General features: G+C 43.7%; 1 protein-coding gene across 1 annotated transcript in view; it reads right to left on the bottom strand.

Annotated features, from left to right (window-relative positions):
- Positions 1–12,344, bottom strand: part of EDIL3 (EGF like repeats and discoidin domains 3) — a 241,492-nt gene that overhangs the window by 225,230 nt on the left and 3,918 nt on the right. Inside the window, exons 3-5 of the mRNA XM_014309459.2 lie at positions 11,739–12,079; positions 2,116–2,260; positions 1,153–1,219 (exon numbers count right to left, since the gene is read on the bottom strand). Coding sequence (XP_014164934.1) covers positions 1,153–1,219; positions 2,116–2,260; positions 11,739–12,079 — 553 coding nt within the window. The remainder of the gene's footprint in view (positions 1–1,152; positions 1,220–2,115; positions 2,261–11,738; positions 12,080–12,344) is intronic.

Genomic DNA, 12,344 nt, shown 5'->3' with positions numbered 1-12,344 from the left:
AAAGGGCATCAAGATTAAATACTCTCCCTTTTCACCCAGACAGAAGAAACAGGAATTCCTCAATCACTGGTGGAATGATGCCCACCCCTCAGGCTGCTCCCTGAAGCATAAACCCTGGGTAAGGCCAAAGAGCAGGGGCGATTCAGGGAGGGTAGGAGGCAAAAGAGGTTGGTATTTTATTTTTTAAACTACATCAGCTTTGAAGAAGCACCTTCCATAAGGCCAGTTTCAACAGATGCACACTCTAGCCTGTAATCTACTAGAACAGCAAATTTGTGTCTTTTATGTTGTTCTTTTTCAAAGAACATATGTACTATCTCTAAAATCTTCAGTAATCTTACTTCTCTATCTTAACAGAAAAATAGGGCCGAGAAAAAACAAGCTCCTTCCACAGCTGCTTTTCCTACAGAAAATTTGTTCTGCGACCCTACATGAAAGGCTTTTAAAAATTAGCCCAACTGTTACAAGATACCTAGACCATGTTGTAAACAGGCCAGGCATTTTCAATTTCAATTGTAAAAGCTTCTTGCACCTCATTTTGAAAACGAAAAAGAAATGAGAATCTCCTGCATGCATGGTAATAAAGTGAGAATAACACTGAATGACATCAACTGAGAGCTCTCCTTAAGCAGCATTTCCAGATGATTCCCTGTTTTTTTGAGATCTCTGAAAATCTTTGGGTAAGTATTTCCAGTGTACCAACAGTTCTTTCACACACACACACAATGAAATGGATGTTCAAGCAGCTGCTGTGTCTGCAGCACTGGAGCTGGCACTACAGGAGACTCAAAATATGGCTTTTATCAGGCATAAGTCATCAAAACTCATAATTTCTCTTAAAAGCAGATGCGTTTTTCTACTTCATGTATCGACCTTTGTTCTCAGACTTCAGAGATGGAAGGTACAGACACGTCAGGGATAAGAGATGTGTGTCAACAACAGGAAAAATCTTGATGTGACACAGGGGACAAAAAACTGCTATGAAAGATGCTAGCACAAGGCTTCAGGATTATTATTAGAGCATTAACAGAGTGAAAGGGTGGTTTCCTGAAACTCAGAAATCATTAAAAGTATATGTTTTTGCTGCAATTCTTGAGCTCTGCAAATGGTGCTCCTCTAGATTAAAAAAGATTAAAAATTATAATTACATACCAGCGATTTTTATTCCAGTGAAGTTGGAAGTTGCCAGTTTTGGAATATTCCTCCTTCCTTCCTCTACCTCAAAAGGAAACGTTTAGATAGAATTTAAAATTCTGTTCAGATTTTTCTACAAGTATAATTCTCTAACCAGAATTCATCTGGAAAAGAAACCAATGTGCCCATCGTTAATTGTTCATTACTCTCTATGGGAAATTAAAAAAAACCAAAAAAACACAAAACCTCAAGAATTTGTTTATCAAAAATCCCAAACAATCAAGCGGCAGGCTAATTGGTCAAAATTAGTCAGTCAGGAATTTCAGACATTTTGAAGAGTCTTCTCTTTTTCCTCCTGAAGTAACTGAAGCATACAATGCTTTTACCCATTTTGCCTTCTCTCTTTCTTCCTGCTCAGCCTTCAGCTGGTCTGAATGAAGCAGCATCAACTCCCTGGTAGTTTTAAAGCAGATTTCTTGCTTGGAATTAAGCCAGAGTAGGATTTCTAAGGCAGGCAGATCCTCCTGTTTCCACTGAGTGCACGTGGGGAGCTTCTGAGCCTCGCCTGCTCTGTGTGGCCCAGGGGTGATCTTTATCCACAAGATAAATATTTGCTACAAAATAATTAGGGAAGAAAAAAAAACCCTGTAATTTGTCCTCAACAAAATAAGCTACCGGGATCGTCTAGTTAATCAACACTGGATCTGCCCCAGGATGGTGAGATGGCCACTTTGGACTGGGAGATGGCCAGGAAAATGTGGAATTTGCTCCTCTGCCCTCATCCATGCCAAGGCAAAGCAGACAGGAATGCAAGGGATGCTCATGGATCTGACTTCTGCGCGTTTCCACAGGGGGGAATACACAGCTATACTCGAGGAAAGGGGAAATTTGGCAGCTTGTGTCTTAGAGTTGGTCCAGAAACGTATTTCTTGGCAAAAAAAGTGCGTAAAACTTGCACTGAGAAAACGATCCATAACTCACCCCTGAAGGAATCAGCTGTGGACACATCCAGTGTTCAACATCCCTGTCCATGTCACTTGCTTCTCCCTCATTGTCCCCATCTCCCTTCCTTGCACCATCACTGGGACTGGCCTGCTCCTGCCTTAAGCCATTGCCAAAAGGCAAACTACCAGAGAAATTGACTGTTCTGTGTAAGAATACCACCAGTGCTGGAATTAGGGAAAAACCAGCGGCAGAGAAACTAGATGGGCTTTGGCCAAACTATCAAATCTTACAGAGTTGTTCATCTCAGCTTTGTCTTGCAGTAAAAAAACCAAAACTTTAGAGGCTTGGGAAGTTTTCTACAGACCAGATACTTGTTTCACCCCTCCCTGACCAAACTGCTCTGACCCACAAGTCGGAGTTGCACCTCTTAGCACAGCTTCACTTTTACCCACACTCAGCATTTTGGCTTCAAGCTGACAGAGAGTAGCTTTATATGAATTATTAGGAAGAAATTGTTGCTTGGGAAGGTGAGCAAGCCCTGACACTCACCTGGCACTCAAGGTGCCCAGAGCAGCTGTGGCTGCCCTTGGATCCCTGGCAGCGTCCCCTGGACATTGGGGCTTGGAGCAGCCTGGCACAGTGAAAACTGTCCCTGCCATGGATGGGCTTTAAGGTCCCTCCCCAGCCCAAACCATTCTATTATTTTATAATTCTCTGTTCTTAAATTCACATTTTTATGAAATTATTCATCTGCACTGAAAGATATTGAGGCATATTAGAGCAATCACTGCTCTTGCTGTGTGAACCAATATAGATGTGGAACTAGCATTAAGTCAATATATATAGTCAATCACACTTTATTCCAGCTGACTTCCAAGCTCTTGTTCAGAATGTTGCTTTGATTTTTTTTCTTCCCCGATGGATTTCACAAAAGAAAGGATACATCTGACACTACATTCCCAGCTATGCCTGACATTGATTCAATTACCTTTTTTTTTTATTTCTTTATGACTTCAGTGACAGGTTGAACCACAAGACCCACATTTGGAGTAAGAGTTTAAGGTTAAGTAAAACTACCCCTAGGAAGGAACCAGAGCATTTTTGTAACTGTGCCACAATACAAAAATACAGCATTTCTAAGAGAAATTTCTGAAAGAATTTATATCCCTGAATAAGGATACCAGGTAGAAGAGAAGCCTGGTGAAGAAAGGCAAGGTGTCAGAATAGGATGGGCTTGATCACACCCAAGAAAATGAAAGTCATTATCAAAGTGGCTGATCTTTATCCTGAAGGGCTATCTTTAGGGAGTGCATCATTCTGTACAAGGTCTGAGGGTCAGGCATAAAAAAAGACATTAAAGAAATTACACAAAAGCATCATTAAAGAAACATATATAGCATGCACCATAGAAGGAAGCTACTAGGTCATTTCAGCTACTTCCCATGACAGCAGCACATCATTTCCCCATCCACACTGTACATTATTCACAATATCAAGCTAATCTTCTCTTAAAATTGTTCAAATAAATAGAACTGCATGGTTTTAAAATAGTGCTGGAATGATATCTGAAAGCAATCAGCTAGTGGGTCTTAGTTTTTAACCTAGAAAAGACCTTGCAAAGCAATCCCATGCAATTCCTCACACAAGCAAGGAATCTGACAAGTTACATTGCATGTAATAATTTCTCCATCTCTACTTCAGAAGCCTGAGCTGCAAAAGGAGTGAAAAACACCCAAAGAAAAAAACCCTGGCAAACAAATTAAAGCAGGATGGTCTAAAGAACTATAATACAGAGTAAACAGGAAGGAAACTTGTATTTCCAGGGCTGGTTGTCTGCAACGACACCCAGCAGTGATAGAAGCTCTCCTACATGAGGGAGAGACAGACATGAAAGATGTAAAAAAATGCTAAACATAAAATAAATCTAACTTTTTTTTTCTATTTTTTGTGCCTCCACTTGGCCCATGCAAGTCTTATCTGTAAGTATTTCTCGTGTGATCTGTTGTAGCTTCACTGTTGCAGAAACCTAAGACATGGGTAATCAGATGCCAGAAATTACTGTTATTTATGCTCTGCTGTCACAGCTCTCCATAATTATGCAGGTTGACACAGCATCTTGACAATGATAGGGAAAAAAAGCAGCTTTTGCAGAGATTTTTTTTTCAGCCTCCCTACACAGAATCTCAGCAAATAAAATTGCTGCAGCTAAAAATTAGCAATGCAGTCATCTCCTTCATGTTTGGTTTGGTTTTTTTTTTTTTTTTTGGCCTGTCAAGAAGTTACTATTGTGCAAGTACTCAAAGACATGAATAAAATGGTCTCTATGTCTAAATGGTAGCTTTATCCTACAGTATGGCCATAATCTGACTATGCAAAAATAAATGCCTTGCGTTGTTCAGAATTGAAAATAATCAAAGAAAAAATTACTTGCAAGGGGTGAGGGGCAAGAATGAGAGAAGATTATTTGCAAAATGCTGAGAAAACATCCTGCTTTGCATTAAAATTAAAAATTTGGAACCGTGGGGTTCAAATCCATAGTGTGAAGCACTTAACAGTCACCTGAGCTCGTGCTGTCCCAGGTGTACAAGCTACACTCCAGAGTGAGCTTGTTCACTGGTTAAACTGCTGTGTGTACAGAATTGCAATGTTCTGATAGAGCACTTGGGATTAGGAAATTTCTCCATCAGCTTTAATGAAGAGCCATCACTTGATGCAGAAACTGCACCCTGGGGGTGGGGTTATGCCTCTGCATCTGACCCCACTCTCCCACACACCACCTGGGAGAGGAGGAAGCAGAAAAATCCCACTTCAAAACCTCCCACCTCCTCTGGGGGAGGCTTTGCTCCCCTCCCTGTCCCCTGTGGCCTCCAGGGTCACAAAAAACCCACAAATCTGAGGCACAATTTTCTCTCACATCATGAGATTCCTGCTGGGATGTGCCAAGCTCCTGCCCTGGCTCTGCTGAAAGAGTGCTGATCTTCTTGAGCCTCCTTATCCATCTGCTGCTCCTCCCTGCTGTCATCTGCACGGTTCAGCTTGCTGCTTTAAATACTGCGCCTGAAATCCTGACTCCTAAAACCCAGGACTTGTTGTTCTGCTGCCGGAGTTGGGAGAGCTGAGATAATCCAGGATTCTCCACTTAAGCAGCGTAGGCAGAAGGATGGCTTGGCTGAGCAGGAATATTCTCTTGGAAGTAAGGCAGTAAAGGAAGGTGTGTGCCCAGCGTGAGCAGGGCCAGGTCGCATGGGAAGAACACAGAGATACTGCTGCCCGTGGAGGGAGAAAATTGTATGGCCAAAGCTCAAATGGAGTTGGTGCTGCAAGAGCTGTGGAGCACAATAAAAAGAGATTTTCTGAATAAAATAATGGCAGTAGGCAGTGCAAAAATAACATTGGCCTGTTCCAGGAAGAGAATGGTCCCCTCACAGACAGGGATAGGGACAAGGCTGAGGTGTTCAGTGTATTCTTTGCCTCCTTCTTTGACACAGATGGACCAAGAGGGTGCTGGTGCCCTGAGGTGGAGGACCATGACTGTGAGGATGAACAACCCCCAGTTAACCCCAGTCTGCTACTCCAGATGAATCCCTACAAATCTATGGGGCCTGATGGGATTAACCCAAGAATCCTCAAACAGCTGCTGATGTCATCACAACACCTCTCCTGATGATTCTTGGATGGTCTTGGGAGTCCAGAGAAGTCCGCCAGACGACTGGAAGCTGGAAAACATTGTCTCAGTTTTGACATTGTCTCGGTTTTCTCCTTCTCTCTCAAGGACAGCAAGAAGAAGGACCCTAGAAACTACAGGTCTGTCAGTCTCACTTCAGAGCCTGGTAAAGGTATGGAGAAGATTATTCTGGGAGGTATTGAAAAACACCTGGAGGACAAATCACTGGTCACAGTCAGCACAGCTTCATGAAGGCAAAGTCCTGCTTGTCAAACCTGACTTCCTTTCAAGGTGACCCACTCAGTGAAACAAGAGAAACCACCTGATGGAATCTTTCTGGATTTCAGGAAACCTTTCCATACTGTCTCTTACAGGGTTGTTCTGGATAAACTGTGCATGCCACAGCTGGATAAACACATAATGAGATGGATGAGCAGCTGGGTGACAGCAGCACAAAGGGTGACAGTGACTGGGGTGACATCAGACTGGGAACCTGTCACTAGTGAGGTTCTGCAGGGCTCTATCCTCGGCCCTGTGCTCCTCAACATCCTCAGGAATTATCTGAATGCAGGACTGGAAGGGATCCTGAGCAAGTTCACAGATGATACAAAACTGAGGGGAGCTGTCGACTCCCTCGAGGGCAGGAGGCCCTGCAGAGAGGCCATGACAAACGAGAGGCCTGGGCCAGCTCCAACTGTGCGAGGTTCAGTAAGGGAAGGTTTGGGATTTTGCCATGGACAGACTGGGGAATGAGAGGCTGGGAAGCAGTGCCAGGGAAAGGGACAGGGGTCCTGGTCGGTGGCAATGCCCTGGAGCCAGCAGGGACATCCCTGTCCTGGGGACACCAGGCCCAGCATGGCCGGCCGGGCCAGGCAGGGATTGTCCTGCTCTGCTCTGGGCCGGGGCGGCCTCACCTGGAATATTGGTGCAGTTCTGGCATCACAGGGTTAAAAGGGTGTTAAATTGTCAGAGAAAGTGTCAGAGAGAGTGCAGAGGAGGCCATGGGGGTGGTGAGTAGTGTGGAGGGGCCGTGTGAGGAGGGCTGAGGGCGCTGGGTGTGTTCAGCTGGAGAAGGCGAGGCTGAAGGCAGACCCACCACAGCTACAGCTGCCCATGAGAGGAAGAGGAAGGGCAGCTCTGATCATCTCTGATCCCTGATTCCTGATCTCTGATCTCTGCTCCTGACAGTGGCAGGACCTGAGGGAAGGGCTGGAGGGATTTGGGATGGAGCTCAGGGAAAGGTTCTTCCCCAGAGGGTGCTGGGCACTGCCCAGGCTTCCCAAGGCTGCCAGAGCTCCAGGAGAGTTTGGACAACACTCCAGGGATGCCCAGGGTGGGATTTTGAGGTGTCTGTGCAAGGATAGGAGCTGGGCTGGATTGACCTTGTGGGTCCCTTCCAGCTCAGCTTACTCTGTGGTTGTGTCAGTATTTACTTGGCCATTTTCAAACAACTTCACCAAATCTATATCTATATCTAATCTATATCTATATCATCTGTATCTATCTATATCTACCTAGATCTATATCTACGTATGAATCATAATATGTAAGACTTATGGACATAAGTCTTTTATATACAAGCCACAAAACCCCCTTTTGCCCCTTATTAAAAAGATGTGTGGAGTGACGAATATTATCAATAACCTCAAAAAATCCTAGACAGTGCTTTTGTGGCATATAACAAATTCTTACTTGAAATACAGAGCTGAGCATCAAGAACTCATGGGATGGTTAGGTCTTAGCTAACATTTCCTAAACTTCTAAGTATCAGACCAGATGTGAGGCACATAAGTGGCTGCAATTCCTCCGTGTGGTCTCTGGAGTGTAGATATACCCAAATTATACCCAAAGTGCAGTATGTTTGCTCATAGATGCTATACATTATGCAAAATTAAGATGTTTTTATGTGTGTTTCATATGATACCACATTCACACACACACACACCCCACACATATAGTTATTAGCTGGATTAGCTAGAGACTTTATTAGATAATTATGGTCTGCTTAATTTCTCAGCTTTCGGAACTTAAAATAGGAAAACACCCCCAGTGTGATGAAAGGTAACACAGCTTGCTGATTAGAGGGAAGAAAAACCCACACAAACAAATGAATCAAAAACCCCACAAGTACATTAAAGTATATTCCCTGACCAGCAAGACTGAGATTTGATAAAACCTCAAAGCACGAAGGTGTGGTGCAGGCTCTCTGCCTCCAGATTCCTGGGATACAGCTGCTCATTCAATCCCTGCCTTCAGAGCAGCAGACCCCACAGCTGTGGGTCCAAACTGGCTCTGGACAGATCCTTGCTTTGTTCCCACAATATGAATGGCAAAAAAGCTGTTCTACCATCTACACGGTTTGTTAGAAAATCAGCCATACCCTGCTGTCACTACATGTGGTGAGTTGTTCTCCCTCAAACTTAAGATCCAAGTTTCCTATAAATAGGGAAACTTAGACCCATTATTCCTTAGACTGACATAACACACTGAATTTAGGTTGAATTTTCCTTTCCCCTAGGTTGTGTTCTGAAATTTAAATGCAAAATGTGCTTTGGTCCTCCAATATAAAACAGCATTTTCCAGAGGTTTTGATTGTGCAGATGTTAATGTTCTTACAACCCTTCTTTGGACTTGAATCTTTTGACTCATCTTTTATTTTCTAACACATCATCTGATTAAGCTTTCACTGTATTTTGACTGCGAAGCTTTTCTGAAACTTAAATTAATAGCTGTCTGTTGTTCAACCCGTATTTATTAAACTCAAGCTGAATTCAGGTATGCTACAACAATGCCCAATGTCATAGAATCACGTAAATGGCTTGGGTTGGGAGGGACCTTAAAGGCGTCACAGTGCCACCCCCTGCCATGGCAGGGACACCTTCCACTGTCCCAGGCTGCTCCAAACCCCAATGTCCAACCCGTTCCTGGACAATTCCAGGGATCCAGGGGCAGCCACAGCTTCTCTGGGAACCCTGTGCCAGGGCCTGCCCACCCTCCCAGGGAACAATTTTTTCATCACATCTAATCTCACTTGTAATACAGCACCAACCATCCATTGTTTCAGAAATCTGTGGCTTGCCTAAGTTTGAGACGTTTCAGAGACTAAGGTGAAAACAGTAACACGCCAGCTCCTATGTGACTCACAATAAAGTTGAGAATAACAGAGATTCATCTCTGATTCTTGCAGTTTCTTAAACACAGATTCCCCAGGTACCTTCACTTAGGCTGAAGGGATTTCTGGCTGAGAGTTTGTTGTAGGGGCATATGCTGCATAAACAGCTAATTTAAGGCATAGAAATCTTAATTAAAAGTTACTGTCCTTTGAAATAACTTCCAGAACGGATCATTTCCTTGATTTTCAGCTGGGTGGTAATTGAAAAAATGTGGAGGAGGGAAGATAAGACAGTGACCCTTTCCCCCTATGGTACCATTGATACACAACCTTCTATGAATGAAAAGAGACATAAAGGATAAGGACATAAAGGGCAGTGAAATAGGAGGCTGGGCATGTGAAAAAAAAAAACCCAACTAATACCACCAGAATGATTAATTCCAGTTATAATAATGCATGGCTTGACATCAAATTTTGTCCTAGGCTGACCAGACACGTACAGAATACAACAGTATATCCACTATATGCTTTCTGGAGGCTATACGAGCAGTCATGGAAAATCAATTTGAATACAAATGTAATTTGTTAAAAGAACAGTGAAAATCATTATGCAGGGTCACACTGTCAGCACTTTGTACAGAAGCAGATGCTGCCCAAAGATGCAAAGGCATTCAGTAAAACAGAAGAACCTTGGTCTTTAAAAGCCCCTGTGATCTTTTCAGCCTTTCAGTATAGATAGATGAGAACAAAGCTACAGTTTACCTCTCTTGTTTCTCATCACTTTTGCTCCTTGCAGCTGATTCCAGCTGCAGAAAGGGGCTTTATAGAAACTTCTAAGCCTCAGAGAGAGTGAAGGTTCCCACTGTAATGGAGAAAAAGCAACATCTTTGAAACACTTCCTTCAAAGTTCCAGAGTTTTTCGCTCAGGCTGACAGGATACAGTAATAAAATAACAAATTAGACTTGCCTGTTTTCAGCAATGTCAATATCATTTTTAGTCAAACCACACTTAAAAATTCAGCAGACAGCTAAGTGGAGAAGCATGCTACAACCCAGGGAGCAGCTTCACTATAAAGACAACTCAAATGGTAATTTTTCAGAAAGTCCTGTTGCAAAAATGTTTATCATGAAAGTGTGGGATGCACTGATCTGCTGTGCACCTACAGTCCCATTACTGCTGTTGATCAGCTTACACCATGGCCAGAAGTGCATCTCAGAACTAAAACAGCCATCACTTTTACATCATGCTTTCCTTTCATCTGATCCCAATCTTCACTGACTTCATAAAGCTGTTGGGGATGAAAAAAAAACCCCTAAAAACCCACGCAGTGGCACTCATGAACCTGTATTACTGCAGGTGGGATGCACTGTGCTTCTTCCTCCTGAAATAATCTCTGGTAGTCTCTGTAGTCACTCTGGTAGTTACTGTCTGTCCACGCACAGTAAACCACCAGAGTGCCTGGTATTCGCATTCCACCAAGGAACAGCAACAGCAGCAAATGTAAAAGCTTACAGCTGTTTTTAAATATGCATAAAAAGGGCATTGCTTATTAAAAATGCACCTGCATCTTTCTTGCAACCTAAGGGCTGGAAGTCACTGCACCCTTGAAGGCTGGTTTCATCATGTGCTTGCATATAAACACATCTCTGAAGATCAGGCTCCTGTTACAGTGCATGAGATTGCAAATTCATCAGACTGGCCAGGAAGAAGAAAATGACAGTTTCCCATTGAGATGGCTTTTTCATCCATTAGTATCTTTCAATCTCTCTCACCCTTCTCTCATCCTTAAAATCAACAACAGCAGCAAAAAGACAGGAAGAACCTCACCCCAAACTTGCTGACATACTGTCTATTTGTTCCAAACACAAAAAGCAAAAGGGGTTTTTAAGACATCATGAATAAACAGGATTTTGACCTCCACCATTACTTTGCAGAACTCCATCAAAAAGAGCAGTTGGTGTTTTTCTTTAACAGTAGGCTTGAAATGCAGGTCAGTAATGAAGTATATGACTTCACTTTGATCTGCTCTTGGAATTTACCCTGAGAGAGAGTTGGGAACCAGCCATTGCACAGATGACATTTCCACTGGTTTTCATTCTACACCATTATGAGAATGGACTCATAGTAGTGCTGGGACAAGTTCTGCACTGTTCAAAACCTGATTTTGAAAGAGCTTTGGTTACTTACAGTGCTTGGAGTCATTGCAACTTTGAGAGGATCTATTAAAAGTAAATGTTATGACAGCCACCCAAATTAACCCACTAAATCAGACTTGTCAAGCAGCATTTTGCTCCATTTCAGCTCCAAAAATCACTCAGTATAATGTTCTTCTGTTTCTTTCTGAGAGCCAAGGACAAACCTTTAACTGAACAATCACAGCTTAAGCAATCACAGAACAAATGGATTTTTTTTCCTTCCTATTTCACTTCTGCTAGAAAATCTATTAAGTTCCCTCTGTTCTGAAGTTACCTGAAAACATGGCAGAACTGTACACTTTAATGAGAAAACATCACAGATGTGAGCTATCAGAAGTTCCAAGGAAGCCTGGTGCAAAGCATTTATGACAAGTCCAGACTTCATGGCAGATACAGTTATCTTCTGCTGAAAAAAAAGAGACTTTGGGGAATAAGCTGCAGGTACAAGGACATATTGCATAAGCTATCACATGCTCAACTGTGTGAATGCTACCGGATTTTGAGAAGCCGCCGTGCTGAATAATTTAAGGGCTAATAAAATATTCAGTTTTTACTGATACACTGGTTTCATTTTGAAACCTAAAAAAAAAAACCAAAAAAAAAGGAAAGAAAAGTTAATAATGAGGGGAAGAGGTCTAAAAGTCAGCGGGAATATTCTGGTACTCATTAGAACAACAGTTGCCCTACCAAGCAGGGGATGGAGGGGTCTCCACGCCGGGTGGGATCACACAGAGACGCGGAACAGCCGCGGCACAGGACGCGGCTCGGAGCTCGCAGAGGACGAGGAGAACCCTCGGGGGGCTGTGGGCAAGAGGAGGAGACCCCGGGGGGTCGCGCCTTCCCCGGGAGCGGGACGGCCGGGATGGGCAGGACAGGACGCGACGGGACGGGACGGGCAGGGAGTGCTCCCCCACCGCCCCGGGCAGCCCCCCGAGCCTTCTGCGGAGGGGGCACCGTGCCCGCAGCCCCACCATCAGCTCCTCGCACCACGAGCTCAGACAACTTTTCAATGCCAGGAGGGTAAACCCCTGCAAGAAGTGATTAATATAAAGAGAACTCCCAAGAGAGCTAAAGTTGTCTCTCTGGGGTAGGGTTGACGTTTTCTTCTTCCCGAAGGTTTTTTGTTTTGGTAGGGGTTCTTTTTGGTTTGTTTGTTTTGTTTTGTTTTGGAAGGGGGTGAGACACCGAGAAGGCGCCGCGGGTGTTTTAGGATGGAGAAGACCTAATTAGAGGGAGGCAGCCAAAGGGTCGCCTGGCAAGAACTGCTCGCCGCTGCCGAGATGCTCAAGCTCC

The sequence above is a fragment of the Geospiza fortis genome, unplaced genomic scaffold (assembly GCF_000277835.1).
Source record: "Geospiza fortis unplaced genomic scaffold, GeoFor_1.0 scaffold43, whole genome shotgun sequence".
Lineage (NCBI taxonomy): Eukaryota > Metazoa > Chordata > Aves > Passeriformes > Thraupidae > Geospiza > Geospiza fortis.
Note: the sequence above shows the minus strand (reverse complement) of the source record. Positions and strands in the feature narration are given on the sequence as shown.